This window comes from Calonectris borealis, chromosome 1 (assembly GCF_964195595.1).
Source record: "Calonectris borealis chromosome 1, bCalBor7.hap1.2, whole genome shotgun sequence".
In the NCBI taxonomy this organism is placed as follows: Eukaryota; Metazoa; Chordata; class Aves; order Procellariiformes; family Procellariidae; genus Calonectris; species Calonectris borealis.
Window position 1 is genome coordinate 77,362,374 of NC_134312.1, and position 17,430 is coordinate 77,379,803.

At 41.2% G+C, this 17,430-nt stretch overlaps 1 protein-coding gene across 1 annotated transcript in view; it reads right to left on the reverse strand.

The window, feature by feature from the left end:
* Positions 1-241: 241 nt before the first annotated feature.
* EFCAB6 (EF-hand calcium binding domain 6) overlaps positions 242-17,430 on the reverse strand; it is a 119,496-nt gene continuing 102,307 nt past the window's right edge. Inside the window, 7 exon segments of the mRNA XM_075145488.1 lie at positions 242-364; positions 2,787-2,936; positions 5,434-5,618; positions 6,466-6,643; positions 8,517-8,744; positions 12,137-12,159; positions 12,162-12,348. Of these exon segments, the coding sequence (XP_075001589.1) occupies positions 242-364; positions 2,787-2,936; positions 5,434-5,618; positions 6,466-6,643; positions 8,517-8,744; positions 12,137-12,159; positions 12,162-12,348 (1,074 nt within the window).

The window sequence follows — 17,430 nt, forward strand, 5'->3', positions numbered from 1 at the left end:
AGACGTCTTAGGAAGCATTATTTTGACAATGTTAATTGTTGTCTTTTTCTTCTCTGATAAATGGATTATGCAAAACTAATTCCCTCACTATGTAGATTTAATCCACAACACAGGACCACTGTCAGAATTTTAAAGTTTTGTAATGAATAGATACAAAAAAGCCATACTCAATTAATTTATTAGCTTGAAATTATAAATCAGTCACTGTCTTTATCTACAGTTTCCTGCATTTGACCAAATCCTACTGTATGAATGCCCGGAGAAAATCATTATAGGATATTTTTGAAGACAAAGTTTTATCATAATATTCCAAAATGTTGAATAACTCCTCTTCAGTCAGGTCAATGCTGTACTCATGAAGAACCTACAAAAGACAGAGACAACTTTAAAATTTATTCCGGTGCTTTGGGTAAGCAAGAAGTAAAAACATTACTTTATCTTGCTAAAATTTCTTTACAAAATAACTTGATGGTTCAGCTCCACTCAGTCTTAGGTTTCTCAGAATATTAGAAAATCAAACCTTCCTTTATTATTTCTTACTCTTCCCATGCCAATACTGGCTCCCTGGGATACATATCTGGAAACCTGTATATGCAGGGCTTTGTCCACTAGCTCAGCTAGCACTTGCCTGAGGGGGCATTAAGAAATGGGTAGCAGCCATGTGCATAGAAGTTAATTTACAAAAGTACATGTTTAAAAGGCTTTCACTACTATCTGGAGATGAGATGAAGAGGTGGAATATCTTCCTTTCTATCCTTCTTTATGATCTGCAGCCTTTGCATCCAGAGAAACAGAAGGAATAATCCAGTCACTCAAACTGTGCAAACCCCTATGTATATAATAATGCCCATGATGCACTCAGTGCTTTTAATTTCCATGGGGGACATGCTCAGCCTGTAAGCATGCCTTCCTAACACTTCAGTGAAAACCCAACTTGAACAGGACGTGCCTGGTTCACCTGATGCTAAAAGCCAAGTTAGATACCTGCATTTTTCAAATATTTCACCCGGTGTGTTTTTTCAGCACTTCAATAGTTTTAAATGTTCTCAATGCCCTAACATGAAAGAAAATAATACATTAATTTCTGAGGATTACTTCTGGTTTTAGATGCACTTGGGGATTTAAACCCTGAAAGTGACCAGCAACACGGTATGTCCTTGTGTGCTATGCCAGTTGTCATTAGTTTTCTGGCAAACTCATAGTCGTCTGCCCTTTTCCCTCTTAACAGCTCAGCATCAGAAATCACTAATGACCCCTTGCAGATAGTACAGCCATAAATAGCAGTGTTACTAAGTTAGTAGAGAGCTAATTTCCCCGTTTCAGTAAATTAAGTTACCTAGGAGATAAAGGGATCTGTACCTCCACAAATGACTTGATATCTTGTCGAACAGCAGATTAACACCTTTGTAGTAGGATTTTGGAATCGGGGATTGCTTCTTGATCTAGATCCATGAGGAGTTAGTTTTTTGGTTGTGGGTTTGTTGTTTTTTGGGGGTTTTTTTGCTTAGCTTATATCATGTTAGGAAGCTTAATTTGAAAGTTGTTGACATTGCTTTAACTATAAATGGTAATCATCACATGTCCTAGAGGAACATGACAAATTAAAATCAAATGCAAAGGAGCCTGATGTTCACTCCTTCTCCCCTGAGCCTGGCCTGCTGAGGCAGTGCCCAAGCAGTCAGAAAGCTGCAGTGATAGACAGGGAGCCTCAGGCATGAAGTTGATACAGCCACATTGATACATCTTGCTCCTCAGCCTTCGCAGAGGAGCAGGCAGGGACTTAGGTTTCAGCTATGTGGCAGTGCCAGAACATATCACATTCCCAGCAGTCCTAAATAAGTAAAGATTTAAAAGAGCACTTCTGTGACTGGTATAATCGACCAGGTTTATAGTCTGCCAGGCAACAAGCTGGCTTCCTGCAGCTCCAGGGGAAGGGGAGCGTCAGAAGCACACCTTATCTTCGCTTACTGCAGCCAAGCACTTGCTTACTGTGATTGAGCATCCCGTCCACTAGCTGATCAGTTCTTTGAAGCAGTAGCGATACCAAGGGGTGTCCTAACGCACGCGACATTAAATGGGTTTAGGGCCCCAGGCGATTTTTTTTCTTGCACTTGAATAGCAAATATTCAGAATTACTCCAGAACAGATAGTGATTATTATTCCTAGTTAAAACAGTATCAAAGATTTTGAAACCAGTGCAGCTAAGCAAAAGTCAAATTCCCCATGGATCTAGATGAAGAATCACTGACATCCAGAATACACAGGTGTGTATTTGAGGAGATACAAGGTTCTAAAGTGTTTGCAGAGGATACAGAGCCCTGGCCTAGTACAGAACTATGCTGCACACAGCAGAGAGAGAAACCAGAAACAGAGATTCTCAAGTGGGGATTGCTTGAGCCTGTTCCACATTTAGAAGGGACCACACCAGTTGGAGGGTCACAGGATCCTGCAGCTGTAGTAGTGCCTGAAGGGACACCTACCAGAAGGTACGCTTCTATTCCCTTCCCACATGTTTGTGAAAGATACACATCTAAACTTTGTATAGGGACTAAGGTTTTTCTCCATTTTATCTATTCACGACTCCACTAAGACCTCAGACCTCAAGGAATTGTAATCACACGTGGAGAAAGATTACCGTGAGTAATGGTCAGAGCTGAAGTCACGAAGAGGGGCCAGGATGAGTTTATGCGTTCTGGTTCAGTACCATTTTTCAGAAAATTTTCAGTCAGGAAGATCAGATTAGACTACTGTAATTTTCCGACTATTAATTGCTAAATGCAACTTACTTGTATGAAATCTGCAATATCTAACAGTCCAGTATGACTTTCATCATAGGATTTAAAAGTTCGCTTCATTGGTCTCCAGCAGTGCAAGATCTGGGGCTGAATTCTCAGCATTGCGCTGAAGAACGACGTGGTTTGTGGTCCAGGACTCATCTAACAAAATTGGATGAGAAAGACTCGCATTTACTAACATCATCATGAGCACAACTGGGCACAGCTATAATGCAGAATAAAAAGGTAATGCTGTAATGCTGCCTTAGTCTGCAACTGGCTGCTGAATACTTGTTTACAAATTACTGCAAGATACTGTTTCCACAAGATTATTTTAACCTATAACATTTTGATATTCTTGGGAAGTGCAGATGGTATATTAACTTAATCACTGCCAAAGCCCTAACTTTTTATTATTTGAAACTGATTCTGAAGTCAGTGTTACTTCTGCTCAGATCTCAGTGTTTTCACATGTATTATGCTTGTCCTTGTTTCAACTCCCTCTTTCACCCATTTTTAATTCTCTGCGGTGTACATTTTTCAGAGTGAAATTTTTGTTTAAAAGTGACTGAATGCATAAGCCAACTGTGGGAGCAGTACGGTATTTAAGAAAAAACAACTGTATGCTTTTCTCAGTACATAAAATACCTTGTAACCAGCTTTTGAACCTTTCTGCAGTTCCACAGCTGGACCATCGGGTTAATTTTCCTTGGGACATGTTGTGGCCTGTTGTTTTGGCTTGGCTAAACTTGTCACATTGGTGTACCCTGAACACATGTGAACTGCAGAACTGTTCATTAAGGCAAAATTAATGCCACTTGTACAAAGCTTTAACACTGCAGTGATGAGTAAGGGACTTTGGGAAAAGTCAGCAAGCCCCAATCCACCTGCAGGGTCTGGATCTGCTCTACTATTTTCTTAAAATACAGCTCCATCTCAGCTTCCCCCTACACTCTCCTGGTATTTATTATTGTAATTGGGTAAGTTGATAGTGCCCCATTTGTGCCAGTTGCAGATGCCACTGGCGTCTCTACAAGCATCTCCTTGTCAAGGAATGCAGGGCTGGTTTTATACATCCACTACGTGAACACAGAGGCCATGCTGCACCTACACGAGTTGTAAGAGGCCTGGGGGGCAGCTGCACCTTCTTTCTGTGCTCTTGGGGTATTCCTCCTTCAGACTATGTAGCTGAGGAATGAGTGGGTACATGAATAATGCAGTTTCCAACCCAAAATACTGAGTATCTTTGTGGGCTGAAGAGAGGGAAAGGGCACTTTACGATGACTTCAACTTGGGTTATTTTCATAGCTCAGAGCCTGGATGCTTCCATGAAGCCCTAGGCCATTGATTCTCTCAGGCGTTTGAGAAAGAGAAGCAATTGTGCCTGCCAGCAAAAAAAAAGGGTTTTTTGTTGTTTTTTTTTTTTTATTATTGCTTTTGATGTGTATCTGTATACTTACTAGGTGGAATGGGCTGAGCAATCTATGAGGAAATTTCACTTTGAATATTACATTATATAAAGGTGCTCAGAACTTGGACTGAGATCTTTTTTTTTTCCTAAGTAGAATAAATGAAATAAAAATTATTTGAGACAACTACATAGGCACTTAAAAATTACTGCTTTATCCACTCCAGAATACTGGGATGGAATTTTACAGCATCAAATTTGTGTGTAAAAGAAATCCTATGTAAGATAATGAAGTTCTTTGATGCAAAACTTAATAGTTTTACCTCACTATCCCTACCGGTAGTGAATACTTGATAATTCCTAATGATACTCTTTTCATACCTTGGTGGCAATCTGTTCGTTCCACATCCGAAAACAGTTCGGTAATGTAATTTCTCTATAAAATGCTGCTACTAACCATATCTAAACTAATTAGGCACAGTCAGAAACAGCCTAAAAATGTAGCAGGCTCGCTGAATGAGCAGATTTGGAATTTGGCACTGTTCCTACTACATAACTTGATTGGGATGCTATAACTGATGTCTTCCTTTCTGGGCCACGAGAGCCAGATTTCTGGGTCTCTTCTGATCTTTTCTGCCCTAGAGCGGTACTGTGGGCAGAGGGGAACAGCCTGTGTGTAGCTGCCTTGCTGGGACTCTTTTGCCTTTTCATTGCAGCTTGGGAAGCAGATATGCGTGGCAGGGAGAACTGCAAGGGTGCAATGTGTGCTGACCAGTCCTGGCTATGAGGCGTTTTTAGTGACCGTTAACAGCAGTGCAAGTGAGAGCTTCCTCTGGCTTTTTCTTGCAGTGCTGGGTGTGGAGCAGAGGCACAGCTTGCTGACAAGATCTCTAGTCGGGGCCATCCTAAGACACATCTCATGCACTTTTTATTTCTAGCTTGATTTTTATTTAGTTCGACAAAAGCTCTTAAACAGTCAGATTTTCTATTTGGAATTATTATCCAGATCTTAGCAAATTTAGCCAATTTACCATATAACCTGGATATAAAGCATGATCCCAAGGAGTTAAATCTTCCAACTGAAGGAGATACCAAATGAATACTAGGCAATTCATATCATGGGATTAAATAAGAGAATGCTGGAAAGTCCCTGCATAAAGTGACTATAGAAACAGGCCATGAAATATCCTGTCAGTACAGCAGAAACTGAAAAAAAATTGTCAGTTTGATTTTTATAAGCTTTGTACCTACCGGCTTTTGTGGCTTCTGTATAATTACTCTCTGTAGCAGTGAGCTTTCCTGTGGTTTTAACAACAAGATACAACTCTGAAGGAAGTCATAGTATGCAAATCTTCCATTTTTCTTTAAATCATATTTTGTTGTTATTTGGTTAATTTCCCCTTCACTTAAATCCAAATTGAATTTCTCTGCTATATCTGAAATGCAAAGAAAGAATATTCATTTTGTCATCCTTAAAAATAGCCAATTGTCCTGTGTTCGCAAGTTTTAGCAGGGATATGTTGACAGGTCATCTGTTGCAGTAACTGCTGCGTAAGTGTGTTAGGCAGTTCTTGCTATATGCAGGTATATGCATATGCCTATACTTATGGGGTGGTAGTTCACATTTTACAGGGTTTCAGGGGACTGATAACATGTCATTTTGATTTTAAATGCACTTCTTTAAATGATTTAAAGAAGTACTCCTTGACATTAACTGAGATAAAGGATCTGATAAGCTAACATGTTCTTATAGCCAGGACTTTACATTCAATTATACAGGTGCACACTGTCTTATCACACATGCAAATGTCCTAACAGAGGCACAGAAAATCCTCTCTCTAGAAGAGAACACAACGGAAGAGCAGCATAGCCCAGCTCTTCTAAGAGTAAAATCCAGGGTCCTTTCAAATCAGCCATCAAGACCGGTGCAACCAGAAGCACACACAAGGAAAAGACTGGTGAATCTATTTATTGGAGTATCCCCAAGCACAGAAAGGGTAGGGTATTGGGAAGGTGATGAGAAACTTGTGTACACGCCGTAAGTACCCCCAAGCAAGCCACGCACTCCTTTTCCAAGGAGCAGCTAATTCTGAATGGGGACGTGAATGTATTGCACCCAAGGCTACTGTAAGCTATTCAGCTCTGCCATAGCAGGGTGGTACCTGGAGCAATCATGCAGTGGATGCCACTTACTAAAGGCCAGGTGTTCCTAAGGCTGGGACACCAGAAAGAAAACAGAACGCATCCGAGAATGAATAAACCCCTTTTCAGATGGCAACAAACCTAGGAAGTCTGACATTGGGATTTCTCCTAGCTTGCTGACATCCTTCTCTTGGCACACTTTCAGTATGCCTCTCCAGCAATGTTGAATGTTCTTTCTTATCTTATTTTCTATTGTTTCACAGTTAAGGATAGGCGCAGAACAAGTTGTTGTTGTCTGAGGACGACTGGGTGCTGGTATCTAAAACAAGAGATAATGGTAATTTTTTCTATTGAGTTTTACCGGTTGTGTAGACAAACCACCAGATGACAAATCCAGTTTCTGGTCTTCCAGGTGAGGTTAATGTACCATTTGAGCCACGTCTAAGTCTGATTTGAATTGTGTCTGCAAAACTGTAGGTAAAAATGTGAGAACACTCTTAGTGTCAAAATGATGCTATTCATTTAATGGGCCTTGACCACTTTTTCTTTATTTGGCTTAATTTGTAAATCATTTATAGTTTCTCCAAACTGTTTCTTATTAAACCACAGATACCATGTTCAATAAAATCTATGTACTGCCATCTTAGAACAAACAAACAAACCAGTGCAAAGTCACTGAATTACGAAATAACATTGCTTTGATTTGTTACTGGGAGAATTCCTGGTCCTATGCAAAGCCACAGAAGCAATAATGTGAGAGGATCCCAGTGCTCAGTGCCTTTTTGATTGCTGCCTCAGCAGTACTGTGGGTGAGCTGAAAGCAAAGCCTCAGCCTACCACTGCACGATACGTGCACAAGCGGTATTTATGCTTCTAGGTCCAATGTATAATCTCATATTCAGTGAGACTTCCCAGTGCTCACTTGAGGGTCTCACTGGTGCAAGACTTGCTGAGGCCTCACATACATTTCCATACAATGAATGCTGCAGGAACATTCATCCTGATGGGTGTTCAGGCTGGCTGGGGTCTTTCCAACAGCCATAAGTTTGGGGAGACTTAAGTTCCCTTCCTATTGTCTTATACTGTCCAATCTAGCATTCACAGACAGTAACGAGGAATTTTCCATTGCTTTCTTTGGGAACTGGATCAAAGCATGAAGGATGCATGTAGCTAATTGTCTGGGCTTTTCAAGAAAAAACGTATAGGTAAGGCAATAATTGAGCCAGCAATGGGCCAATGTTTAGATTTACCAGCCCTGACAAGTTGTTTGCATCTTTAATTTGCTCAATCTGTTATTTCTTTTTCAGTAGCTAAACATCTCCATGTAGAAGCAGTCAGAAAATCCAAGCATGTTCCAGGCACTGAATAATTCTAAATATTTTATTTTTCTGTTGTACGTTTGGTTGTAGCCAAAGAATGTGGAATAGGTAGATGCAGCTCCACCAGGGGGATATTTAATTTTTCTGCCTGTAATGATTTCCCAACCTTTCTGTGAATTCTAGCACTAGGCTAAGAGGCCAGCATGGCAGTGGAGCGGACCAAAGTGCATTATTGACATGACGTGTAGGTATGGATGCAAAAATGAACCAAAACTACTGCATTCCTAATCCACTTCTCTTACCCCTCTCAGATCACTGGCCTTCATGGCAAGTCTATCAGTCAGACTCTCAGGCACTAACAGCTGTAATCTGGCATTCACCAGAAAGCAGGCAAGACCACCAGAATGTTTTTGGAAAGGCCAGCAAACACCTATTAGAAAACTGCAACTGCCAATCCTGCCTAGCTTTGTGAGATGACCACAGATAAGATGCTGTACATTTTTTCATGCTGCTTTTGCGGTTATTGGGCCTTTGTAATTTCGGTGGTTTACTTTGTTCTCAGAAACCTGATTGTGCTTAAACACAGAAATTTTGTTTGCTGTACAGCTCTGATGGATATGTGTATGGTAACAGCGGGGAATGCTATTGGTGTAAACTGACATATATCCTTTGACTTTAGTGAGGTTACTATCTGGCCCAATTTTTGTCACTGTAACAGAGTTTTGCAAATTACCTGGTTTGCTTATTGACAGGTGGTTGTGCCTGATTTCATGGGCAGTCATTAGGAATACCTTCACTGAGTTCCACAGGTATTATTTTCAGCCTATGCACAGAAATGAAAATCCAGCAAATTCATAAAACAATCACGCTTACACTCTTTTGCCCTACTAGAGAAGACGATGTCTTGGGATGTTCAGGCTGAGAAGACACACGAGGCTCCTGCATGGCACGGGTAGCTGGCTTGGTAGAAGTTGCAGAACTAGTTGCACTGGGAGTGCTTGATGGCATCGTTATAAATTCTGAGCTGAACTTCTTCAAAAAGTCCTGATATTTCAATCGTCCACCAGCGCTGACATCCACTGTGTTCCAAAGATTTTCAAACTAATGAAGAAGCAAAAGATGACTTTTGTAAATGCTAGTTTTACAACAACACAATCCCCTTATGGACTAAGGACATGACAAAAAGTATCAAAAAGAAAGGGAGAGGGTGCCTTGGAAGAGAAGGAATCCTAAGGCCCATCTTATTAAAAAAAAGTCACAGCTTCTCTGCAGAAGCCTGCACAAGGCTGGGAAAACAATGAAAAAAGGATTTCTGCAGGACATTTTTTAATTGAATTGGGCCCTTAGTGTGCTGTTTAAACTACTAAACCCTGTGATTAGACACAGTGATTGAGCTGCAGTATAGAAGAATAACGCTTTAACATGAGATGTAAATCAAATACATGGTGCACTTGTATCCTGGCTAAGTACCATTGAGGCAAATTTCTCATGCTATCAGGTGCACCTAAGTTATACCACCACCTCAGGAGGCCATTAAGGTTCCTCAGTTATTGTATTTGCATCAACAAATTATTTCACCCTGAGGGCAAAAATGAATCAGCATGAAAGAACATAGCAGGAAATCTTTATAGCCTTTAGAATCATATATAGTTACAGGAACTGTATCTCTACAATACAGCCAGCCTACGGAAGACCTGGGTGCAGCTGCTGATACCATTGCTTCTGCTGCCCGTGGAGGTCCGTGTGGCTGCTTGGCCCGACCCAGGGCAGGTAGCCCACCCTCTGGGCTACGTATGGAATCGTAAGGATGAGGCTGGGCTGATTGCCCAGCACTTTATTCAGTAAGTGGCTGCACTGAATTAAATGGGACTACTCATGATATAAGCTACTAATCAAATCAAGGATTATCACAGCCTGCCCTTAAATAAGCTGCACTCGTGAGTGTTTCAAGAGTCATCAGTATGCCTTTTTAGGGTCTTCATTATTGATTTTTCATATAAACCTAATTGGGAACCTCAGATTGCTTTTGATTTGATCTTTTTCGGCGGAGACTTAAACCCTAAAGGAAACTAGTCACCTCTTTGATGCATGTGCCAAGTTGCAGTCAAACTTCAAAGGGCAAAGGATACATTCTGAATTTCCTTTCAACTTTCCCCCATTGGCCTGGCTGCTACCACATTATGAATTATAAACAATTCTATTTTGCACTTGTGATTATACTTCACACTTCATACGAGGATCTCAAAGTGTATTACAAACTTCAATTAAATAGAACAATACCCTGATGAGCTGGGTTAGCTATAGTTAGAAACTATTTCAACACCCAACGAAGTTTAGCCATTTGGGGGATTGCAGATAGTTCAAGCAAGTCAAGGGAGTTCAAGCAGAGAGGAGAAAAGTGCCTGAGACAAGAAGGAGGATGTCAGTCAGCAAGACATTAATCAAGACCTTGCTTGCAGTGTGTTTACCATCCTTAAGCTTTTATGAAAAAGGACACAGCATCAGAAATTCAGAAGACCAAGAAGCCAAACTTCAGGAAGAAATTCTTCATCCACTAGATACAGATTCCAGCTGAGCCTTGCTAATAACAAACAGTAAGTGGCCATTGTCCAGAAAAGGATAAAAGAAGACATTTTCTGTGAAGTCATCCAGACTACGGCTATTAGTAACACTTCTGTTACAACTCTGAGCAGCGAAAACAGCCTGAACAACAGGGGATTGGATTAGCAGTGGCAAACCCTGTACCCAGATTGGAAGGCTCTCCCGGGGCATCTTCATATAGATATACGTAGGCATATCTTTGAGAGGCTTGTCAAAATCAAAATATCTCTGGAGATACAGGGCTTGAGTCTCACTCACACAGAGGCTGCTGCTTATATAAATGAGACTCCTCAGGCCTGCTTCTCGTTGCTATTATGGATGACAGTTTCTATCAAGATTTTTTTTTCTTCACTTGTCTGAGGTTCTTTTAAGTATAAAATAGCTCCTGTGTCCCTTCACTTCTTCCTGAGTGTAAAGTAGACAGGATCTAGTCTGGAGGACTCTTCAGCTGGAGATGCTTGCCTTACTGCTTCCAAAAAAAGAAAAAAACCAAGAGATTTTTAACAGCTCAGGAAGGTGTGCGTTCTCCTGCCTCGGCCAGGGCTGGGCTGCAAGCTCACTGCAGCGCTTCTGCTCAGCGGTTCACAGGGATGAGGAAAGAGTATCATCACATTTTCACTTTTGCTTTCACTGGTGGTTCCAGGTTCAGATCTGGCACTTGCACTTGGTACTTCACCAGAACTGTGGCTACTAGGAATAGAGCACACAGGCCATTTGGGTTTTTTATGCTATTTTCAAGGGGGAAGTGGAAAATATTTTGATTTTTTTCAGTGCTTTCATCTGCAACTTTACACATGCATAGCAGCACCTGATAACATGGCAGACTGTGCAATATCTTTGCTGTAATTACAAGCAGGCCCCACTCCTGTCTGCAATTTATAGTCAAAAATGTTGGTGGGAAGTACAGGGCCAAGAAATCAGAGGCTATGTCTGAATGAGCAAAGTACCGAAATAATTTTCTGTAGTGCAGACGTGCATACGAGTTTGGAGGCTCTGTGTCTTGTCTTTCAGTTTGCTGCCAAATGGCATTGATGCAATCGTGAGCATGAAGGTTAGAGTTAAGTAAGATCCGAAATCTTTTAGTCAAGGTTCCCTCTGTTTTATTATTCACCTAGTATTTGAACTAGGAAAAATCACACCGAACCAGCATTAGCAAAGATTAAAAAATGGCTCTTTTCATTTTAAGTTCAGCAGAAGCAGAATCTTATGGAAGATTGGCCTCTCAGGTTCCCCTGAGATTAGCACTGGGCTGATCGGATGGTTTGTCCTGCCAGATTCATGCCATGACTTCAGTCACTCAAGCTAGATTCAAGGTTAAGTAAACTCTGCTGACGCTAATCTGGGGGAATCTTTAACCCAGAAAAGTAGCTGAGAGGTGGCCGGGAAATGTCAAATGCTTGCCCCTTTCTTTGTCCGAGGAGGGCAGGACAAAATAGCTGCTGAGAAAAAGGAATTTGCATTAGCTCCCAATGGAAGTACTTTTTATTCCATGCCGAGAAGTTTTTTTTCCCCATCAACTGGAAGTGGATAACTTAAAACTGAAAAAAGAAACTTTTAAAATAGCAAATATACAGATAAAGAGCTAGTGAAAGAGAACTACTGTGCTTTAAATTCACACCTTCGCTATTAGCAATAGCATCTCTGTGACTTTGCTTTAGAAAGCCTGCGATTATTATAGTTCATAACCATAGTCAGAGATAAGGAAAAAATAATCTCCCACAAATGTAGCAACAAATGTTCATGGAATGATAGTCTTAAAACATTTTCATTTCATCCAAATTTTTAAACTACTTGCCTATACACAACAGTATGCAAACGCATGTCTCTAGCCAAAGCCAATTTACCCAGTTGTACGCTTAAATTAACAAGATAAAATAATACAGTTTTCTTACTTGTTCTTCAGTCAGATGCTGAAATGTCGGTTACATATATCCCAGGACTCCTCTTTTGATACTGTATTATCTTTTGAAGAGTCAATATCTTTAAACTCTTGTGCAATCGTGTTAAAACCAGCAGTCACTACTTCTTGTATGTGTGAGAGGATGCCTCTCTCTGACAGCTCCCAGGAAGACTTAGGCGGAATGACTTTTTGCCCTTCCTCAGTCTAGACAAAAAACATACACAGAGAATCAGTAATGGATCCCCTGAATAAATTATAAATCGCAGCGTGGCATTCAGCCAGTCGAAGAGGGAAACGTCCATGGAGAAGGCGGCCTTCGAGATCCCGCAGGCAGTAAAATCTGCTTCCAGGAATTCTGGCTTGCACCACAAAAGAAAAAAGGGGCTATGCAAGTAGTTAAGGGAAAAATAGACTCTCTGTAAATGGGATCCAACTGGTGACAGGCCAACAAAAGCACAGGACTCCAAGACTGACCTAAACTTTTACAAAGGTCTAAAAAATTGGGTGATCTTACAAAGAGGGCTATGCTGTTAATGCAGAAAAAAGGGAAGCGAGCGCTAACTAGCCCAAATATCCCAAACGTATTCTTCTCATCTGAATAGTCTTTAGCACGCAGTGGAAATCTCTTTGATTGAAAAGGCACTTTAGTCCTGAGATGAAAGAGAGGGCAATTATTTTCCTTTCCTTTCTAAGTTCCAGGTATATTTACAGCGGTACTTTTTAATCTGGTTGTCCACAGTAGGGATACTGCAGCTAAATGATGCAGTTGAAGGCTGCAAAAGTACAGAATGTGTGAGGGGAAAGCAGAGAAGGGGTTGGGTACCAGTGTGTTAATGCTAGAACGAGATGGGCACAACCTCTTTTTTTCAGTGTGTTGCTTTCAACTAACACTGGTGTACAGCTTTTAAAATCTACCACTGGAGCTTATTGCTAACTAAAACCCCATTATGCATTCTGCAGGGTGAAAACCCACACTTTGGGTAAATACAGTAGAAGGTCATACGGCAAGCAGAAATAAAAAGGACGAAATACAGTTGGTTGGAATAAATTGCAGAGTAAAGCACTGCTAGGCTTTGGTATGGACATACTTGAGAATACCAAAAGTCTAACTGTGCACGCAAAAGGCTACATTTCATAAGTTAAATATCAATGAAATCTATTCAACATTTACATTCTACCTCCAGAATTAGCAGTAAACTTCAGTTTTTAGAATGAAACCAAGTTTTACTTATAAAACTAGCCTCAGGAATGGCACAATGTGGAATAATAATAATTAAAAAAAGCAGTATCAGAATTTTGAAGAAGTTGTTACTTATTTTTGGGAATGGAAGACGACTTTCCACCCACTGCACTGTCAAAACTAAATATGTAAAATATCTTATAAGCAAAGTTTTCACAAACACAAGCAGCAGCCAGTTTTACTATAGCTGTGGTAACAGGTCCTGGTAAAAACAAAAACAAAAAAAAATCTGGTTTTGGTTCAAAGACATTTCTTTACATCATGTTAAATGTTACTATCATATTTTATACCCCCATGTTTAAGCATATAAGCTTTGCCACCTTCTTGCTTCATGCAATACGAAATACCAAAAAAGAAACAGATGGCTTTTGGTCCTGCGCTCCTGTTTCCTTGTCACGTCTCACATGATCATTATAACTGGATGGAAAAGAAAATATGTTTCTTACAGAACTGCAAGAAACCTGCCTCCTAATGAGAAAAGACTCCACTATCTTGAAATGCAAATAACACTTTTCAATATTAACCATGCTTTACAAAAAACATACGTGTGGGACAGACATTACAGCTGCATTATTATTAAGAGAAGAAATAAGAGAAGTGGTATCGTGCATGCAGACGTGGAAGCCGGTTCATGCCATAGTCAGGAAATGAAGATTGCCGGGCACGGTCCAGTGCAGGGCACACCTTCTGCCTGCCTGACATTACTGCAACTAAAAAACATTGCACCGCTGCTTTTAATTGTTCAAATGAATCCAAAGACTTAGGGAAAGTATTACTGCCCTGCAACCTTTTAAAGAAACATATTTTGTAAGTGTAAGCTTTCCTAATATATTTAATTTCAAGAGATTTTTGTTTATTTCATAAGACCTAACACACTTTGATCTTAAAATGGTTAGAGCCAATAAAAAAAAGAAATCACTTGCTCTTCTTGCAAACTAGAGATTGAAAACTAGAAAACCTTTTCTATTCAGTTATTGCACTACATTCGTCTACTGCATGCAATTAGTACATTCAGTGTGTATCTATGACTCTATCATCCGCTGCTAAAATAATCTCCTTTAGCTGAAATAATGAAGCTGGAGCCTAAAATCTCAGACTCTGGCCTGGGCATCTGGACATGTAAGTGCCATTTCTCCATTTGAAACTAAACTTATACACAGCGTGGATACGTTTCTTAGGTTTGCTGTGTCTCACTTCAGCCTCCGAAGGGAGCAACAGGAATGAAGCTGCCTCAGAGCTGTGCAGCATACGTCCTAGCAGTGCTTACAGACCATATATAGAAGAGTTTTTGTTGCATGAAAAAGGGGTTACTTCTCTTTCAGTGATGTCCTGATATTCGCTGCCATGTGCTCCACTCATCCCATCAAGCTCTGTATATATATCACTTCAGAATTCAGGGGCCAGGCCTCTGCAGCCCACTCCTGCTTCGTAGCTTCTCAGACTGCTACATGGCCTCTCTGAGCAGGACCTGCCCCACACCACGGCCAAATGCACACTGCCACCGTAAGCTGAGAAGTCCAGATTACCTGACTGCCCTGCTCAGCTCGTCACAGGCTTTCTCGGCCTTCCTAACAGAATTTGAGAGTGCCTTGGGAGGACCATGTAAATCCACTTTCACCTCCTGCTTTCACCAAGAGAGGGGAGGCATTATTACGGGGCTTTTCTTATGGGCCACCCTATGTAGCTCGCTTGCTGTTCAAAGCAGGGCTGTATTTTTCTTCTTTAGAAAGTTCCTTGCACAGGCCTCATGTCCTTTTCTATAAATGGCATAACTATGCTGATTAGTAATAAAAGAAGGCTCTGCCACCCACACCTGCTCAGTGAAGCTCCATTCCTGCAGCTCCTTCCTGTTTCTGGAAGATTTTTCTATTAAGAGGAATTCTTAATTAGAAAGTAAATCGGTACATCAAGATAAATTACAATTTCTCTGGTCCTGTTCCCTGCCCTGTCACAAGCTTGACCTCCCTCCTTTTCTGGGGAGGCTCAGAAAGCAAAGGTCTTGGGAAACAGCCTGCACAAGGCGGCCCTATATCTTCCCCTGAAAAAGGATGCATTTTCCTCTTTGTACATGAGAATGACCTTTGCCAGATGTAATCATCCTTTTGACAGTTTACACAGTTTTAGAGGCTTCTGTGCTTAGCCCATGGGCCCTCCTTTACCTAACAACACGTGTCTTCAAGTTGTTTTCCATGAATGCTCTTCCCTAGAGATGTGTGGAAGCAGCAGAGTTCGTTGCCTGAGCGTGGAAATGCATTTTCTTCTCATGTTCAGATAACCAGTAATTCACCAGCCACCCTGTTCTAGCTCTCAGAGCCCCAGCACTATAGAGAAGCTTGTATTTTATCCCTGGGTTACAAGTAGGGCTGTATCCTCACCTGGCAGTGATCAGTCTAGCTCCATTCACCTGAGTGCTGATTTACGCCTGCTGAGGATTTGATAGCTGGTGTGCAACAGGAGCTTGCAATAATAAACCCAGTCATAAATAAAAGATGAAAACTCTATTGAAGGTCATTCTGTAATGTACCATTTTCCTTTTGACCAACTGTTTGCAACAGATTCAAGTTTTGAGGTCACATTTGCAGGATAAAATACTCTCGGTAGTGTTTAGAATATGTAATGGTATACAATAGTTTGACAAAATGATTTGACACAATGAATCAAAGGTGGCCCACATGCCAATCTCTGCCTTGTCTAGAAAAAAGCCACATTCCTCTAAATGTAATTAAAATAACTATTGTATTAAATAACTATGAAATATTAAGCCTAGGTAAAGAAGCAGGAGCCACAGTGAGGCTCCCCTGCTCCTTTGTCTCCCCAGCAGTGTCTAACCCACCAGCAGTATGTCTGATGGTCTAATACTATGTTCCCTACTTTCCGTTATCCCTACTTTATCCTTTTCCTCTACTCTTAGTAAATATAGACTAAAAGGCTTCCACCTCAAGGAACAATTTGCCATTTTAAAATTCCATTAGACCCTTTTCTTCATTACTCAGGACAAAGAAGAAAAGGGAGGTATGGCTTTGGCAGACTTGTCAATGGCGAAAGATCCCAAAACAGATATCCCGGCACAACGAGGGACAGCACATTGTAGTCACAGGGAGGGCACTGCACAGGAGAGCAGGGGCAAGGAAGGGGAATTTTCAAACCGGTTTCGCTATGGATAAAGAGTTAGATCATGGCGTAAGGAAAGCTTTAATGTTTCTCAGCCTGAAGCAGGTGTAATACTGGAAAATAAATGCAAACATGCAGGTATCCCAGAAGGGGTATTTCCCTAGAGCACAGCTGTTCTACATGAGGACAGACAAAGTTTATGGCACTGCTGACATAGGAATGTAGGGACACAATCAGCAGGCCTGCTAATCTCTGCTGCTGGTGCAATGGGTCATGACCGATGACAGTCAGTTGTCTGATCAAATCAGTGGCCCAGAACAGGAGGGCCCAGAGGTTCAACAGATGAGGACAGTGAGTAATGAATAAACCTGTAAAACTCCCACCCCCAAGACGGGGAAAAGCACCACCTCTGTAGAGCAGGTCCTTACGTATTCCTGCTGCAATTTCACAGGTAGATCATGGCAGCAAAACGAACTTCAGCTCCCCACGCCTGAACACAGCGCACAAGGGTTAGTAATACTCCTGAATTTAAGCAGCAAGGTTGTGAAAAGACTGAGGATATCACTTCTCTGTTGCATGGGTTTTTCGAGCTCTGAAACTGTATGGTTGCCACAGATACACTGTAGAGTTGCACTCTGTGCATTTGATCACTTGCGGGCAATTCAGTGTTTGGGAAGTCACAGCACAGCCACCCTCCGTTCACGGAGCTGGTAAGCTGTGTTACTGCTGTCCCCTCTGTTGACTTAGGAATAGTTTCCAAGATCACAAGGAGGCTGTTTTGTTTGCACTTTACAGGAAGGGGTTGTAGCAGCCACTGCTGAGAGCAATGTGATGTGAGAGCAAGTGGCTTTAGCTCTGTAGACTCTCCACCAGCAACATGCCCAAGATGGAGACAGTGATGATATACCCATACTTGTCACTAGCAAATAGCAGAA